The sequence below is a fragment of the Aythya marila genome (genome assembly GCF_965140915.1).
Source record: "Aythya marila genome assembly, chromosome: 2".
NCBI lineage: Eukaryota > Metazoa > Chordata > Aves > Anseriformes > Anatidae > Aythya > Aythya marila.
In genome coordinates, this window is record NC_139043.1 from 18,144,032 (window position 1) to 18,163,427 (window position 19,396).

Genomic DNA, 19,396 nt, shown 5'->3' on the forward strand with positions numbered 1-19,396 from the left:
AAACATAGAGTATCTCTATGAACACTTTAAATGGAAAGCTTAGACGTTTTACTTCATCCTACGTTCAAGGAGAATATATTCACCTTCTTTGAAAGGTGGCTCTTGCACAATTTTACAGTTGATGTACATATTCTTCATCAAATCCTGCAGCTCCAGCTCTACACCTCTCACACTCAGCCCCATTGAGCAGCCATCGTTATCTCTGTCTGCATTCACAGCTCTCTACTGGGATTAGGAGCATGCAATTGCAGCAGGAATAGTGTGGAGAAATACACAGTGGCTCAAAAATCAGAAACGGCACTTGTTTATGGTAATATTTGCAGCTCTTTAATCTAAGTACCCACACAGATTGCACATACTCCCACAGAGATGGAAATTAATAACATGTGAAATACCTGTGTAGCTTGAGCGTCACAGTTCCATAAACAGTGGCAAAGCCCAGAAGACGAACCCATCTTAGGAGAACACAGCGAAATACACTTGGCTCAAAATACAAAATGACAACCTATAGAACAGAAAGATAGAGAGAGCTTCAGTACCTCTTTAACGCAAAACTAGATCTTCAATCAAATGCAGAATAGTTGCAAAACAGGACAGCAGACATATTTCAGTTCGTCCTGCTGTATATTTAGATTTTCTAGTAAAGTGACAAGATGATCAGATCAACCAGCTGGCACAGTTCTAGGCACCAGCTCCTTTTGAAGGGAGCTGGCAAAAGCCCTGTGACAGACTGTGAAGTGACAACACTTTTAAATGCAATTCCTCTGACTTTTCTTAACTGAGTGAAAACATGTACCCGGAGAAGATAAGAGAACAGACAAGGACGTTTTCCTTGAGCTATTCCAGTAATAGGCAGCTGGCCTAATTCTGATTTGATGGACTGTATTTACTAGGTTACACTTCAAAGTTCCTCCTTCTAATAAACCGAGCAAAAAGTGAGCTGCTCTTTTTTTCTCTCTCAACCACTTTCTGTCAAAAACGACTGCACTAGCCTCTCCCTGTCTGAAACCCCAATATCTCAATGTCATATTTGTCTTTTTCCTCTTCTTCCCCATATGTTTTCACTGAGCCATACCAAATCTGTCTATACATCAACACTTTCTGAACAGGAATAACATTTTTGTTCACTTATAGATTTCTCCAACTGCAGCAACAGGAAGGTCCTACTGACTGAGTTCTGTTTCACTTCCCTCTGCTTCCCAATGGATGCTCCTCAGTACTCCAGCCACACCTTCCTTCTTCCAAATGCATTGCTGTTTTCTTCTTAAGTATTTCACTAATTTCTGTTTTGTTTTTGTGTGTTTTGTTTGTTTGTTTGGTTGGTTCCCATCTCACTATCAAGGCAGTAATGTATAACCCAGGCTGTGGCCTATCTGTCTAGGATTCCTCCCAGACAACTCATTGAAATTCTCCTTTCAGTGCTGCCCTGGCCATCTTCCAGCTAGCAGATCTTCCATCTTTCAGCTGTGCTTGTAACTTACACTTATGCACACATGATGCTGCCTGTTCTCCATTCTCCACCCTCCCCCCCCCCCAGTTCATTTTAATGTTACAAGAAAAGCTTTCAATTTAATAACCCAAGAGATGGGTAAAAAGATCTGTCACACTCTTAGGCTGAATTCTCAGCCTTGGTGCTGAGCATCACATGTATGCAAACTGTAGCATCTGGATGTGACCTAGACTGCTCTAGAACTGCTTGTAAACATGAAGGAGGCAACACTGGAGACAGAAAGGCCTTTCTCTGCATCTACCATGTACCACACATGAGGCCAACACTCAATAAACAGGAACATAACACCAATTCTGCAGGTGTCCTATGCCATCATTATCAAGTAAAATGCCACCCTGATCTAAAGCAGGGCTGCTCGGATGGAGGACTCGGACACAGTGTGAACCAGGAGTACATTTCTGCTGCCTTTAACAGATGTTGTCGCTTGTAGGGATGATCCCATATTCCTTCCCACTCTCTTGGCATCATCAGGAGCCCACTGTCCCAGGGATTTTTTGCCTTTCCCCACCTGCAGACCCTGCTTGGTCCAGCAAAGCTAGAGACGATGCATCCCACCTGCCTGACCAGAACCTGTAGAACACCACCAGGGACTGTAGTACAAATTAATTGCATAATCCTGATCTAGAGAAAGAAAGCGCTGAAACATTTTCGGCCATCTGCCACAGCCTCATTTAGAGTCACTACATTCTGGCAGTAGAGGTAGTATTGTGACTACCGGCTGCCACATGGTATTATTTGCCTAAGTAAATGCTTTTCTATGTGGGGATTCAAGCCCAGGATATTGGCCAAAAGCCCAGGACTAGGTCCTCTGGGTGACACAGACATAGTTAGGAGAGCGGGGGCAAAAATGGCAGATGTGAGCTGAGACAGAGCGAGCTAGGGGAAGCTGCTGTGCTTCACTGCAGTGTTTGTTTGTTGGATGGATGGTGGGTTTTTGCAGCAGAATCAAGCTATTTCTTTAAAAATAAATAAAAAAAAAAATTGCTTGTTGAATCAAACCGGGTTGGAAAATTTCATCTGCTTTTTTTCACTGCTGTAGGACTGAACATGTTTCAAGGTAGGCATTTGCTGGGAATCTGATGAATTCTGCATGCAGCAAAAGGCCCGCCTCTTGGAAGATCAGATGGAAAAACAAATTACATCCACGTGCCCATGGACACGCTTGTGTAAATAGAGCATCCAGCAAGAAGTTGCTCAGAAAGACTTGAATTTTAGTAATGACCTCTTCTCCTAATATAACCAGAGCCAAGTCTGAAGCATTAACCTGCCTCCTGAGGTTTGCGAAGGGGGTAGAAACCATCCTGTTTCATCTTTGATTCTTCCAAACTAGAAAAACAATGCCAAAAAAAGACAGACATGCAGGGACTCTGAACATTTCAAAGTGGATCTGAAAGCAGGAATTTTCAGATGATTGAAATGGGAAGGTCTGAAAACTTTCCAGGCACACAATTTTCTGAACAAGGGCAACAGCTCTCTCTGCCATGAAAACTGACACAGCAATTTTAGCTGCAGTTGCTTGTTGAAATATTAACTGCTTGTGTCTAGAAAACCTCATTGATTTGCGCTGAACCATTTGTATGAGCAGCTGAGGCATTTGGCTAGCTATCAACCAAGAAAGAAGCACTTCAAATGCATCACGGTGGGAGCTGGCATGTGGCAGCCAGCTAGGAAGGCTGCAGAGGCAGGATTCTGTTGGTGAAAACTGTTCTCATTTCCCAGTTTCAATGTAGACGTATTTGAAGTACTCCTTTGTCCAGTGGTCAAACACGTTGTGGAAGTTGACAAAGATTCAGCTCAAGCTCGACTCCCTTTTGGGTCTTTTGAAACTCTCTTCCTACGTTTGTATGATGGACAACAGTCACAGTGCTCTCCCAAGCTGCCAACATCCATTTCTACCTACTCTTCTGTAAGCTACACGTGGTCTGGTATGAACCAAGGCTTTGAACAGCAAGAATTATTGCACTTAATGTTTTTGCTTGCTTAGGCTTTCCAGAAAGTTATTCTAAGAAAATGTCAGCCCCATTTCCATCAGAGCTAATTGGGATGTTCAGCTGACTACTGTCTCTAAGCTTTTGTCAGCATTAAGTCTCTTACAATCACAGTAAATTTTGGTGGCACAATATTAAATTGGATAATCTTTAAAGGATCAGAGCCAAGGGGCTACAACAGCACTGTCCTGAATGCTCAGTACACCAAAAGCCATGCTCAAGCTTTTGATTCAAGTGGTATCACATTCTTTTAAAGAATATATGTCTGGTGAAATGTCTGGCTGCTGTAATCCATCCATTGCTCCTTCTTGCTAAAGCAAACAAACAAAAAAAGAAACATAACACAGGGAAGCCTTGGTTCATTTCATTACAGCCTTTTCTACCTTCTGATTACCAAAACACCCGTTTCCTTGTGTTCTTCCCAGAGACATGCCTTCCTTACCATGACAAACAGTATGCAGCAATGGCCTGCTTAGCTCCAATGAGAGGTATAGGATAAGCATAGGATTCAACCACTTGCCCAGGCTGCTGTCAACAGCAGAGGGAATCCCTTTGCAGTTCTAAAAAACTACTCTGCCCACCAAAAATCTAACAGTAATTCATTTCACTTTTTGCTTTTATAATGCGTCACACCATGCTGGCAGCAAAAATCTCACCAAAAGTGCTGTGATTTTGCTGATGGATGCCACAAAACCTATTTAAGATCCATAAGGAAATGTGATATTCTTTGTTTCACCAGCTCCTGAAATCTATTTAAATACTAGACACCAGTTTCTGTTCATTAAAGAACAAGGATTTGAGGAAAAAATATTCAGAAACCAGAAGAGAAATCAGACAGTGCTTGTTCATATACTAGATACTGCAGCTGTGCATGAGACTTCATAAAGTCATGTGGCTCACGTTTGCCATTTGGACAAATGGATTCAGGTTTTTGCTTTTAACCTCAACATGTTTTGAGCTTTTATTACCCTTGCCAAAACATTGTCATACTACTAACATCGTCAGTAGTCATACTACCACTTCTGAAGTAAGAGATGAAAAGATTTTCTAAGGTCACCAGGCAAGAGTCGAGAGCACTTAGAGATGGAGAGATAGAGACATGGAAGAGAGCCTTAGCTTGCTGACACAGCACTCAGCCAGCCCAATCATTCAGCTGGCATGATGAACAGATATATGCACTGTCTAAAAACAATGCCTAAAGTCAATACAGGATCCTTACCCACTGCGGTAACTTTTTGTTATCAGGGCAGATAGGAAATAGCAGTGCAAAGAGAACCTACACAGAACAATTTAATCTTCAAAAGCATACTAGATGTGGTCCTTATGAAAAAGGAACAAATACATGAGTTTATAGCTTCAGTGTCATTGTTTCTTGAAAGAAAAACAGCATTTAGAAAGATTTGCTAAAACAAAAGAAAAAAAAATGAAGAAAAAAAAACCACCTTATAAGACCTCTGCAATGGTAACAGTGAGCAATATTTCTTTTTTTTTTTTTTTTTTTTGTTTGTTTGTTTGTTTGTTTGTTTTTTCAGATTACCATTACTGTGCACATTGTGAGAAGACTAACTTTGCTTTCACCTGGGGTACCAGATCCAGGTGAAAATATTTTAATACTGTACAGCTCCACAAGGAACACTGACTGGGAATCAGGCATAGATTTTCTGCCAAAATTATAGGTGACTAGCAAATCAAAATGCAAAAGTCCCCTAGATAACCCATGGATAAACCTGGTACCCTTGAGAGCCTTGAAGAAATTCAGAACTTCAGTTTCTTGGACAGAATCTTGACCTAAAGGCTTCAGATACACATCTCCACTGACTAGAAAGGTACTTCAGCATTTATTTTAGAGAAGTTGCTTCATTATATGTCAATTAAAAGCCTATACTAGAAGGACTGAGATTATTGTAGATAAATTGCATTTTACTTCAGTTCTTAAGCCATAAAAACATCATGGATAGATCAAAAACTCATTTTCCTTTGCAGTCATCAAATTTCTATCATTCCTGTTGAGAAAGAATGTGCAATACCATAATAATTCAACAGATCAGAAGTCACAGAACAAATAATTTTAAAAATATTAGGAAGTGACAGTGCTATGAAGCCTAAACCTAAATATTAAAAATGTTGAGTAGGACCTTAACTCAAAAACTCCAAAGAGAGAGGCTAGTTCACCTTTCAACTATACTTATTTTTGCCATGTTAGATACATTAGATACGTGGAGATGAGTTATCCATGTTAGTTACATGGAAATGAGATACAGAGCTTAGAACATAAGCTAGAGCATCATCTGGTTATGGATCTGAGGTGAAGGTCACCTACTTTAGAAAAAAAAAATGATGCAAAAATATTTTTTTTTCTTATTTTCAAATAACCGAATTTCTCCTGTGTCAAGTTAACCTTTACAAAAACCCTTACAGGAAAATTAACTATTTTTATTTAACTTTTTTTTCTTTTTCCCTGAAAGTAGTCTGCCCAGTACAAAGTAGGATGTGACACAGCCGTTTAAGATCATGCCTTTTGGGCTAATTCCATTAACAAGCATCTAGGAGAAACTGTGAGGAGATCTATCCGATCTGTTCCACTGCCCAGCACCATCTGCCCTTGCCTGGCCTGTCTCTAGGCAGTTCTGCAGCAAAACAAGCCACCAGACACTCCAAGAGCTCTTTCCGGCTCCCACACTTGCCTTTGACACGCAGCTCGTCCTCTCAGTATCCTGTTGTGTCTTTGAGATTGGCATTCTTTTTTCTTCTGCCATGTTTGAATAGTTTGTTTCAACATAAAATAACCTTTGGGATAACCTACTATATCAAGTTGTCTATTAATGCTTCCGTGCTAATAGTGAGAAGGGATTTCCTGCATCAGAGACACTGTTTGCAATATTAGATAAGCTTGCCATCCAAACTCATAACAGTCTGGCACTATGCTTTCTAGAAAAGGGACCCATCCACTTGTATGCAGGCAAGTTGCCATCTTCACAGATGGGCATGAATGAAGGCATTCATGAGCCTATGTACACTATGGGCATCACATACCACTGTTCAAAACATGATTCACAGCTCAGAGCATCTGCTTAAATATTAGTGAATGCACAACTCATTATCCAGTCCTGGACTACCAACAAATATTTCCGGTGCAACTACACAAAACATTTTAGGGGTAGGATAACAGCTGAATATTTTCCTAGGCTAATTAAATAAGTGCACTTCCTTCCGTCTCTATCCCATTTTTCTTAAACCACATGTACTTTTTAAGCCATAATATTTTACTCTACTAGACCTATGGACACACAGTACCATAAAACCCTGTTATCCTTGCAAATCTACAATTTGAAAGCAGAGTTGTGCCAGATCATTAGCTCAACGTCTCTATAAAGCATACGGCTGCTGCAGGAAACCACAATTACTACTCAGTAGGTTTTCTTCTTGCCTCTGAATTGGAATGGAATCAATTCCTCAGTACAAAGTGTTGGAGACACTCTGCTACTGGGGGCAATGCATTTCAGATAATATGCACATCAAAACCAAAATCCTTATGGCCGTGTAAGATGTTTTGGTTTTCATAAAAGAAGACAAGTTCTTCCTAGCCACCCACACAGTCCAGCTTGAAACAGTCTACTGAAATCCTTTCAGGACACTTTCAGCTGTGGTTGTTTTTTCCCATTTCCTGTCTTAAAACATATGAAACCTCGAGCTACATTTCAGCAAAGACAAATCTTGCCTGTATAGTCATTTGGAAGACCATGATGCAGTGTAAGTACATGTATATAACTACCAGCACCAGTGTAAGATGCAAAGACAGACTTCTAGAACTTGAGTCATCAGAATGCTTTGCTATAACTAATTTTTATCATACTTCAAATTCATCCTCGTCAGGCAGTAACAGCAGATCTCTAAGGCTCTTTATGGAACTTATTTTTTACAGTGAAGCTCATTCTGCTTCCTGAGAGATTTATTTGGTGATTAAGTAAACAGAACCTTCAAGAGAATTCTGATTTGACACAAGACTGTATACATAGAATATCTTTTTATTGAAATTTATCTTCAATTATTTTCCTTCTGTTTTCCCCCCTGTTTGTAAGCCAAATCTCAGCTAACCCTGGACATGACACCTCTAAGTTATTCTGAAGAAAATAGATGTCCATGTGAACTCCATGTGCTGCCATATCTTTCCTCCAATTTGAAAAGAAACAGTGGAATGCCACAGATCCTACCAGGTCTGGAAATATCTATATCTAACCTGAATGTATAGTATCACAATGCATTCATTTGCCTCGTGTTCTTTAATACAGTTATCCTAACAGCAACCCAAACAACCTCAGAAGTCATTCCCTGAAGGTTTGAGAGTTGTCTGCAGCTCAGAGACTGCGCTGGCAAGATGTAGACTTGGCTGAACACATAATCAACATATAACCAGAGAAAGTTTAAAATCTATTTAAATGAAGATTTTTAATATGAGAAACAATTATTTTGTCTGAAAACGTAAAGCCCTCCAGAATCCATCTAGCTAAATGTGCACTGGGGAAAAAATAATAAAAATCTTACATATGATTACATATGTTAGAGGTTACACACACAGCCTTGAAGCACAAAATTAACGTATAGTACAGTAAATATTATAATTGAGCTGATTCTGTAGGTATTTAGGAGCTAGCCAGGGAGGTAGGAGCTTATGACCTCACTGAAAGGCAACTACTCGAAAAGTATCTGGCTCCTTGCCTTCAAAAGAGGAGTTTAAAGTGTTAAGAGCAGTGTGGATCACATAGAAGCTCTGCACTCTTTTATTTGATGTTTCTTCTTCCTAAGACTAATGCCCAAAGGCCTTGGATTCCTTTCCAGTTAAATATTGCAATATATGTGAAAATGTGGGTTTCTTGGTCAAATTGTCAGGTTTTGAGTGCAGATTATTTGACAAACTGTTAGCAGCAACATCAGTAAATAAATAAATAAATAAAATAACCAGGTGGGACACTTCCACAAGAAGTGATAAGCAGGCAGGAGCAGGAGCTCCAGCCACATTCATTCTAAGGATGAGAAAAGAAGCACAAGTGAAGTGTAGAGAAGCTGAACTTCTTAGCCACTCAATAATTCTATTTTTATGGGTTTGCATTACATTCAAAAATATAATTCAAAGTAAATAGAAGTAATTTAATCAGAATGCTTTATATAGGCAACAGGTATGTATGTACAGGCATGTTTCAAAAATTGTTCACGGCAATACAGAATTAAAAAAAAATCAAAGGAAGTTGCAAAGTCAAACTATCATCTAACTAAACTAGATGTTCCCTCCACCAGATAACTTCTGCAATCCAATGATTTCTTTTATCTCTTCATATGCATTTTTTTCACTGTGACATGCCACTTGGGTACATGACAACAGTAAATTGAATGCCCTAGTTTACTTACTTCATATGTGAAAAAAATAGAAAATGTTCTTATTGTATACACTGCTCTAATCTTTTCTTACCAAAGATCTGGTGACCTGAGAAGCAGAAAGAGAAACATCTTAAGGAGCTGAAACGTCTCAAATGAAAAAGCCATCTATTCAGCATAGTCATCTGCCAAATACTTGACACGCATTAACAACAGGGTTAAGAGTATACAAGTCTCATTTTATGAATTAAAAAATGCACCATGCAATACAATATTTTATTGAAAACAAGGAAAATCTACCAATTCACTCTAAGAATTGAATCTCTGTGATTTTAAGAAAAAGGAACCTTTTAAAAACATAATGGTAAAGTAGCCTACATTAAAATAAATCTTTCAGGAGCTGCTGCTATCTTAAGACATAACAGACTAAATTATTCAGAGTAACTTGCCAAGTATACTTAATGCAAGACACAGGTCATAAAACAGACCTGCACAGATTTTGCATTTCATTACAATAGGGCTGAAATCTCTACAAATCTAAGGAGAAGAGTTTTATGTGAACATTTTCAAGTAGTGACTTCTACTTGGGAAAAATTAAACATGCAGCTATTTAGAGTTCCCAAATACCTTATCTCCTACAAGAGTGGTTCTAATATTAATCTAACAGGTCAGTGCAGCATTTAACTCCAAGATTGTGAGAGGACACTTCTGGATGGTTTTAGTTCTTCAGGAACTCCTCCTTCCTGGCTGCATGCTCTCTCTGAATTACACCTTAGGCAGGTTTACGAGTCCAGGCAGAAATTTTATTGACACATAGTTTTAAGATGGTGACTTGGAAAAGATAATGGGGGCAGAGCAGGTCTTCGAAACATCCTGTTAAACCACAGCAAAGAGGAAGACACAGGACTGGCTGTTACCCTTTGCAGCAAAGTTTTTGTTGGTATTTATTTTGACATTAATTTAGAAAACCTCTCTCCACAAAATACCAGCTGGACATCTCCAGCCAGCCAGCGCTGATTAGTTTACTGCAGACATCACTGCTGGAACTATTGACTTTTCATTTTCAGCTTATGTATCTGTAGCGAGAACAGCAGCGGGGACAAGCCAAAGGCCACAGCGTAACAAACCACCAGAGGAAGCAGCGGGAACATTCCTCCTCTTTATGTTCCCAAATCAAGAGTGGACACCTGTCTGGGAAATCTGTGTCAGATAAACTGCAGCTATTGGCTTCAGTAGAGAAGTTAACTGGGTAAATCGTGAAAATGAGTGACATATAGCAGCTCAGATGACATGATCTATGATAGCACTGGTCTTAAATCTACATTAACCTTTTCAAAAAAAATCATGTCATTAAAATTCTGTGGAATTAACAAAGTCCAGAAGAAAGCAGCCACAGCTGCAAACTCAAAATTCACACCATAACAGAAACAATAGAAATAGAAAGGAAACACAATTTCTCTTCCCATTGACATTCTTTTCTCATATCATAATGATATGAACATTGTTGCCTTTCAAAAAAATTGCAGACAAATGGCTTTGCTAAGAGGGCCAGAGCACTCAGGCTCTTTAGCTCTAGCCAAAAGGAAAATTTTTGTTTTGAATAAATCCAAACAAATATTTATGGTGTGTTGAGCAGATACTGAAAAATTATTATGATAGAGAAATGAAAAGAAATTTAGAAAATTAAATTTCTAATTGATTCAAAATATCAGACTCTCTAAAGAAGCTCCACTCCTCCCTGCAGCACTGGTGCAGAGCAGCCTGCAGAACCAGCCCTCCTCTGCACAGAGCGTAGGCACATTTGATATCAGTCCTCTTCTCTGGAAACAAAACCATCCATAGTAAGCAACCACATACCTATGGATGGCTCAGGGATGCTGCAAAGTAGCAGTTCAATGGTGGCCTAATAAAGGAGAAGCCAACATGATAAATTTATTATTGGGATTAATACCATGGTGGTCTGAAAGAGCTGGGGACTGAACTCAGTGATGGAGCAGACCTTTCTTCTCATATGTTCCCAAGACAACTCTTCTCCAAACTTTCATTAGCATTTTATTTTTTTTTCACAGAGTTTACATTCTGTGATGTATTACTGCCATTCTGGTTTTAAAGTGTAGAAAGAAAAGAAAAACAATCATCTCTATAATTAGAGTGCAGCTGAGTTTCACTGGAAGCACTATAGACAGAGCATTTTCAAGGAAACAGGCTTCTCACCTCCTTACTGCATTTAGGCTACAGAGTGCAGGCAAATGAAGACAAGAGCACAATTCCTGTCTTCCTATTTTCATTGTCAGTAAGCCATTGAAAACATACTAGAAATAAATTCTGTCATAGCAAGTTTATTGTTTGTAAAGCATCCAGCACACACCTGACCATTGCTTTTGCTACCTAAGAAGTGCTGGGATTTTTAGACTATTTAGGAAAGTTATTTAATTTCTCAGGTCAGAGCTTCCAGCTCTTGGCATATCAACTTGAATACAGAGATAGCTGGCGCCTTACACTCCTTGCCATCCATATGCAAGATACTGCCGGATCAACTTATAAATAACATTTACTCTTTTAGGGATAGGATTTCCTAGCTTTCATGAAGTTTAAGCAGCACACTTAACCCTTAACTGGAGAAGTCTGACCCACCAGCCTTTTAAGTCCTTGTGTTAAGGTGAACAAATAAGTCTCAGGAGACCTGAGTTCTACTTTTCCACTTGTCATGGAGTTTCTGAGGAGGAAAATATTCTTAATAAAAGCAGTGTAGAAGCGAATATTTGGATGGCACAAAAATCAATGCTTTCACAAAACTTTGAGATCCAATAGATTATAGATATATATAATGATATTGTGGTGGTCCAGAATTTGATTCTGTGTGTATGGTTATGTGTTTGCTTATGAGAGGATAATTGTAAGTAAAGCATTAAATCTTTTTTGATGCAAGTTCTACATGTATAAATGTTTCCTACTGTTTTTTCCATTTTATGCACTTCTGTTTTTCTACATATAAAATTAATCACCTACTTGTATGAATAATTATATATCACTACATTCCCAACAGAGAAACAGCTAAACTGTATGAGATTCTAACCCGAATCTAACAAGCAACTTCAGTCAATAAGATAGAGAAATCATGTGTTAGCTCATCGGGTAATAACTAATAACTAAGTAATAGTTATTATTCACAACACTAGAACAAGGAACACACACACACAAAAAAAAAAAAAAAAAAAAAAAAAAAAAAAAAAAGATTTATAGATTTTAGCCATTTTAGTTCGTTTGTTTTATCTAGCTCAGTTTAACAGTTACTACTATTTTAAACTGTGGGTCTCAAGGGAAGCAAAGACCTTTACAAGAATTCAACTGATGAAATAAATGGGCCTAAAAGACAACATATGTTTTGTAGATTTTAAGTTAATAAGGAATGCAGAAACACAAAAATAAGATGGCAATGAAGGTAACACAGGCACTAGACTATCAAGAGCTTTGCTGTGAATGGACAGGTGTTAGTTCCATTAGAGAAGAAAAATGCAAAAATCTTAAAATGTAAAGCAATGATCTCAGACGAGCCATGCTGAATACAATCTGTCAAGAAGCTCCCAAGTGTAGCAGCAGAAGCTATCTATCAGCAACGTACCTGGATAAACTCAGAGAAGCCTAAGAAGGATTATTTACAGATCTCAGGAGGAAAATTTCTTCAATAGTACAAGAACAGCACACTCAACCCTGAAAGAGCAGTCTTCAAAAGCTTCAGCACACGTAGGTGGCAACCAACTAAAGAGAACAACAAATCAGAACAGAAACCTTCCCCTAGGAAATGCTGTGTTTAAGTGGAAAGTAGGAGAGATGGATCCCGGAGCATATCTTCAGGAAATTGTGTGTGGACTTGAAAACCTTTAAGGAGTCTGTGGAGGTCACCAAGTAGTTGGTGAGAAGTTTGAACTATAATTGTGTAGGAAAGTTGGGAGTGAGATGAAAAGGGAGTTGCAAAATTTGAAGTAAGTGACTGGGGGAAAATATAGGTGATAAATTCTCCTCCTCTGGAAAACAAAGTTTCATTACACCTCAACAATTTGTATTGCTGCTCATCACCTGAAAAATCAATAACCGTAAAATCCCTAAGGGATAATAGGCACATCTCATCTCCCAAACATCATATCTGCTAACCTTTGCATGCATTCTGGTTTTCCATAAAACTGTATTGGCAAATGCACAAGTAAACATATTGATGAATTCTTTATTCTCTGACATAGGCAATTTCTTTTTTCAGAAACAGATAAACCACAAAAATGTTTGAGATGTAAGGTTGCATTTCATGGGCTTATCTTTGATCTTTAATGTCTTTTTCAGTTGTCATTAAAAACTTAAATCCTCTCTCTCACATGATATGAAGCCTTTTCAGGCCCTATAGATTTGAACCGAAAAACCCAGAGCAGTACTAGCACCTGAAGATTTTCCTGAAATGTGCTTTCTCTTTGCATAGGGTTTAGGGTTTTTTTGATTAAAATAGCCTTTTATTTCAAAGATGTAAAATAACTGTAGATAAATAAATTGTGGGTAAGACAAAGTAACTCAGAGGAGCCATTTTTCATTATTTAGGAGGTATCTAGGAAAGTGCTTGAGAGTTAAGGCTGTCAATTTGTAAAATAACCACGTTCAAGCTATGCTGTTCCAGTGATAACTCTTCTTGTTTGGTACTCCAGGGTTATGTACCAGTTGTTCTGAACTTTTACTCAGTTCTTCATTTATTTTGTGATTGCTCTTGTGCATTGGCGATCAGTAATGCTTGGGCATTACTTAAACATTCATTGGAGCAGGTATTGGAAACCAGGTCTCCCCTTCCTCCATCTAAGTAACCTTGCCAATAGGTAAAATACCTTCCCTACTACACTGTAATATTAATATTTATGTTGTGCTTATGCCTGTACCCTCTACTGCTTAGTGAAGAAATGGAAAAGAAGCAATAGCAGCATAAGAGGCTGAAATGCTTCTCATGCTTGAACATCTTAAAACCCTAGTGCTAAAACTTTTGGCAAGATGGTAGAAGTTGGTATCTCCTGCGATAGTGAGGGGAGCTTAACTCGAGTGTCACATCAAGAATGAAAATACGGACAAGTGGGACATTAGGTAAAAAAACTATATACTATAGGTTGAATTTTACCACCCACACTTAGCAAAAAAAAGGGCAAGGTTTGAAGGTTCACACAAAGAGAGGGCTCAGATCTGCATGCCTTTGTAAAGGAAGGCATCTTCACAAAATCTAGGCCTTGTCTGAGAGGCAGATTACAAACTGCAAATATTTCTTCAGCGTGTCCAACAGCCTGAGTTAGCTAACTCCAAAGCAGGCATGTTGGCTTCTGTGTCTCTGGCTCTGAGCACACACCTCTTTACCATCAGGAGTACACAGGCCCCACTGACCTCAAGGCATAAAAATTAGGTGCTGCAACCTGGAGCTGCAAGGCCTAATGCCATCGGAAGTTGAGTCCTGAAAAGATTTTCCCTGTTAAAAGCTGAAGCTGTAATAGGAAAACAGTCCATGCAGATGGCTCAACCATTCAACCTTCTTGGTCTCCTCCTTTCTGAAACACTGTACAAAATAGCTAAAACCAGTACCTGCCAGGTTCTCACTTTTTGTTGTGGCTTACAATAAAGCTTAGAAATAGCACTCTTCCAGCTCTTATTTGCAGTCCTGACACATCTCACTTGCACAGTCCACAAAATGTGCTCATTAGCAGATTAACATAAAACAGCAGAAAGAGAATTTCTTCAAATGTTTCACTCCTTTCTGAGCACAGGGGGAGTCCTCCAAACAGTCCAACAATTTATCAAAGAAAAGGTCCTTCCTCTACCATGACGGACATATTCTGCTGCGTTTTGTTGCTAGGCAGTCCTCTGCATTTTTATTAGTATTAGTATTAGCATTAGCATTAGTATTAAACACGAGCCAGGCTGGTAAAATAGATAGTTAGAAAGATAGTCAGAAAGGAGATAAAATACCCACGTATGTAATATAATACCCTATACCTCAGACTGGCCAGAACAGACATCTACAGACCTGCATTTACAGGAGGTGCTGACAGTACTCAGAGGGCCATGACCTCCCTTTTCTTCAAGGTTCTTGAACACTCACTATATATATATCACAACTATTTATGATTTAAAACAAACTCATTCAGGCAAAATTTGACAGGATTGTTTGTGACATGTCTGAGAAAAATGCATTACTTCAGACTGTCTAAGGAAATGAACTTAGCAGACTGCCCTGTGTTACAGTACAGTATTTAATCTACTATAGGAAAGACATGCATGGAGGAAACAAACAAACAAACAAACAAACAAACAAAAACAGTTATTTGAATTTGCTTAGGTGGCCACAAAATCTCAAGAAAGTGTGTCATGGTCTCTTAGACTTACACAGACCAGTTACAATTTTCTTTTCTCCTGTTTTCTAACCTACTTCTCAGTCAGTTAAAACTAAACCTTACTTGAATTTAGCTCAAGGTTCCACATTTCTTTTCTTTTCATCTGTTGAAAATAACACAGAATGACTTTTCCCAAATTTACTGTCTTCTCAATAATTCATCCTCCATCAAATTGCTTGTTTGTTTCATCTGAACAGTGTCGGGGGGTTTGTCATAATGTAAACAATAATATATTCTAATTATGGTATAAAAATCTGATTAGTTACCTCCTATGAAATTAATTTCAAGTCTACAAGTTCTTGATCACCTCTGATGTCTGCTATATACACTGGAGAGTCAAAACAGAAATGATAACATTATTTGATATGAAAAAGCTTTTGACGTTATCAGGTTAGCAGCATTACTAGACACTTGAGGAAAGCCTAATATACTGGAGATATCTTTTCCAAATACAGTATATATTGATGGCACTTACCCTAAACAGAGAAGATATCATGCCTAAGAAAAGAAGTGCTTGTTATTTTTGTGCTATTCCCACAACCAACAGCAGTAACAGAAAGTCATCTCAGGGTTGGGGTCAAAACAGATCAGGTCCCTTTGCCTGTAAACCTAATAGTGTTCTGTGTCTTTTGGTTCCAGAAAAGTCACAAAAAGAACAGCTAAAAAACTAATTTAGACTTTATTAAAATTCTTGGTGACATCTGAAATTGGCAGATACCTTTATGTTACCAACATAATAAGCAAATGAATATATGTTACTAAATCTACTAATTTAAGATTTATACTGTAGGCATTTATGGTACTTTCTGATTCAGCTATCTTCCAAAATCCCTGGGCCTTCATAAAATGGAGCATATGTGCATAACAGTGCAAATGTTGAATTGATGGTTGATACACTTAGGGTTTAAAAAAACTTGTTATGGCAGCATTTTGCCTTCTCTTTTTGTAGCAATGACTGGTGATTACTTGAATATAGAGTGCCTGCTACAATGGTACTTGAATATAGATTGCCTGCTACAATGGCAGTAACTTATTTGGATTATGATTTCAAAGATGTAAATATGCCTCGAGGCTTGGAAAGTAGATACAAGTTTAATAAATATGGATATAAATAGCTAACTAAATAACCCAGCACACAGATTTTTGCAGATTAGCTCTTTATAGGTTTCAAGGCAATGCCATCAATAAAGAGAGAAAAAAAGGATCAGCTGACTGCATGGGCCAGGAAACTCTGCCAAAGAGTTTCAAAACAGCATTTCAATGATTCAGCATGCTTGTGATTTCAGATTAGAAGTTTGAGATAGTGAACTGAACATTAAGAATACTTGATCTGTACCCCAATACATGTTATATTTGAGAAGGATTAGGCTAGTTAACAAAATAAAAAACAATAGCAGATGTAATAATGGACTACTGTAATATATAAAATTATTTTGGACTCTGACTAATCTGACAACTTGCACACTTGAACGGTCATGAAGAGACCTGAAGATCAAAGCTACAAGCTAATTTAAAACTAGTGGTTATTTTAACAATTTTCTTACAGAAAAATCCCAAATTTGGAAGGAAGATCAAAATTCTGAACAAGATTCAATACTTGAAGGAAAAGTGTAAAGGACTTGCATATGACAACAAAAAGTCCTTTTTCATGAATGTCATTGAAGCCTGTATGCATACCAGCATATACTATACAAAATGTACCTGCTGAATATACAGATAACAGCATTAATTTCTTTCAGTGAAAATGGCCAAAAAAGTCTTGATCACCCAGGAAAAGAAGTAAAAATATGCTCTCATAAAAAAAAAAAAAAAAAAAAAAAGCCAAACCAAGAACTTAAGATGTCCCTTTCTCCAAAAACGCTTCTACTACCATAGTAGCAGAGGCTACAGTTTCTTGTGACAGATTCCTACCATAACTTTATTCCACCACAAACCACAGGGATTTCAGTACGTCCTGCACAAGCTGCATTCACAGTGGATCTGCACATGTGCACCCCTCTGATGCACCCAGAAAGGTCAGAATTAATGTGTATGGACATTATGGCTACGTTTTGCATTTCCACAGGCATACTTTTAACTTTTTGGCTATCCCCAAGCCAATCTCACACTGAACATACAAAGCGAGGACTGTCTACTGTCTGCAATACATAAAAGGAAAAAAGACAAGTAGCTGGTAGTCCTTTATCACCAAGGGAGATAAGATATTTGAGGAATTACTTTAACTTCAAGACTTATGCTTTACTGTTAAGTTTAACTGCAGGTTAAGGCTCTCTAGTGAGAGTGGTGGATTTCCTTCTTACTCCAGCATTCCTCACTGCTTTGTTCACCACCTAACTTCTCATGATGAGCTAGATAGAACTTAGTAGAGTACACCTGAAATATAGTCCTTGTGGGACTGGAATCTGACATTTTTTGTTAGTATTTTTATGGTTTAATCTTCCCAAACCTAAAACAAATATCCTCAGATCTTTCCAAAAGTATACCTAACTTCTCTAGCGATATAAAAATAATTGCATATTACCAGACCTTTGGGAGGATAAGAAATTTACCATCAAACATGTCCTTCCTCACACCTTTAATAAAATACTTTTAAACACTTTCATTGTTATTATTAGTAACAGCCATTTGTCATGTGATTCTTATTCATTGATCAGGACCCTGCTTTGCAAAGCACAGCTAAGTCAAACAACCCTGGACCAAGGAGTTCATAATTTAAATATGAGATGAGAAACCACATGTCAATACAGTGGAAGCACAAAGAAATTATATAAAAAAATATCTTTTACAATTATGTAAGTTGTGGTTCAGGAAAGGAGAAGAAAGCTTGCAAGGAGCAGGGAGAAATAACTGTATCTACACAAGCAAAGAACAAACACATAATGTACAGTATTTAGGTTTACAGATACCTTCTATAACGTGTTATTGTGCCAGTGAAAGAAAAACCAGAACTGTATCAAGGTACAAGATGTAATTTCCATCTTGCTTTCATTTCTATACTATTTAGTTACTCAATTTTTTATTAATTTTCCTGTTGCTATGTTAGATTTTCAATCATGTTTTAACTCTGAAAGTTCTCTATTCTGTTTTCTTGTTATTATCCTTTCCTTCTTCTCTTTATTACATTGCTTTAGCTTACCAAACAATATGCAATAAAGCTAAGAGTTTTAGCACCCTGGCCTATATAAAGATTAACATCAAAGAATAATGAAACTTGTGGATGATCTAAATAATTTAATATAAACTCAATAAGTGATACACTGTGAGAGAACCGTGTAAAAATGTTATTTTTTCCACTTGCAATTTTGTGAGTGATGAAAGAAGGTCTCATTTCATCCTCTTATTTTCAGTGTTCTTGGAATTGCTTTAAATATTTTGGTTTTGAAATCCTCCCATTTATTTCCAATTGAGCTTTGATTGAATTGACATATTTCTCTCTTTGCTCCTTTTTTTCTTCCTCAAGAACATGCAAAACTTAGTGTACTGTATCATGCCATTACAAGAAGTCTAATTCAGATTCGGATTTCAAAGAAAGAACACTATGTGGATGCTCTATATTGGCTGTGAAGGACATGATATTCCGTAACAGCCTCCTCAAAACTTGCATATATTTGCAGACCTATGCTTAGTCCCACAGATGCAGAGGATCTCAAAATGAAATAGTTAGTATAAAACAACTTTTTTGGAAAATACTATTGCTTTTTCTATGTGGTCCTAATATACAGTGCTATGCAATGAATCAGAAGGTTTGCATCACATAGCAAAAGGTTGTTCCTTGCAAATACCTTATTCTTGTGAACACTTTCTATTCCATCCTCAGTACTACTGCTATTTCTATGAACACAAAGCTAACCTCTCCCTTCTTGGTGTGGTATAGCTTTAGACCCAGGGGCTACTCTATTCAATGTGTCATTTTCAGAAATCAAATTCAGTTACACGGTGAACTTTTTACCTCTTGAACCCTAACTCTCCTTTTTTTTTTTTTTTTTTTTTTTTTTTAACCCTGGCAAAGATGACTCTACTACATCATTCTTGATAATAGCTAGTGGAAATACAGCATATGTTATACACGAGTACTTGCTGATGGATTTGGATCATTTTATAGTGCACCTTCTATTTTATGT

The 19,396-nt window shown here is 37.7% G+C and overlaps 1 protein-coding gene across 2 annotated transcripts in view; it reads right to left on the bottom strand.

Annotated features, from left to right (window-relative positions):
• Positions 1 to 19,396, bottom strand: part of GPR158 (G protein-coupled receptor 158) — a 195,242-nt gene that overhangs the window by 55,388 nt on the left and 120,458 nt on the right. For both annotated transcript variants that reach the window (XM_082754163.1, XM_082754162.1), the window contains exon 6: positions 396 to 505. In XM_082754163.1, coding sequence (XP_082610289.1) covers positions 396 to 505 — 110 coding nt within the window. The remainder of the gene's footprint in view (positions 1 to 395; positions 506 to 19,396) is intronic.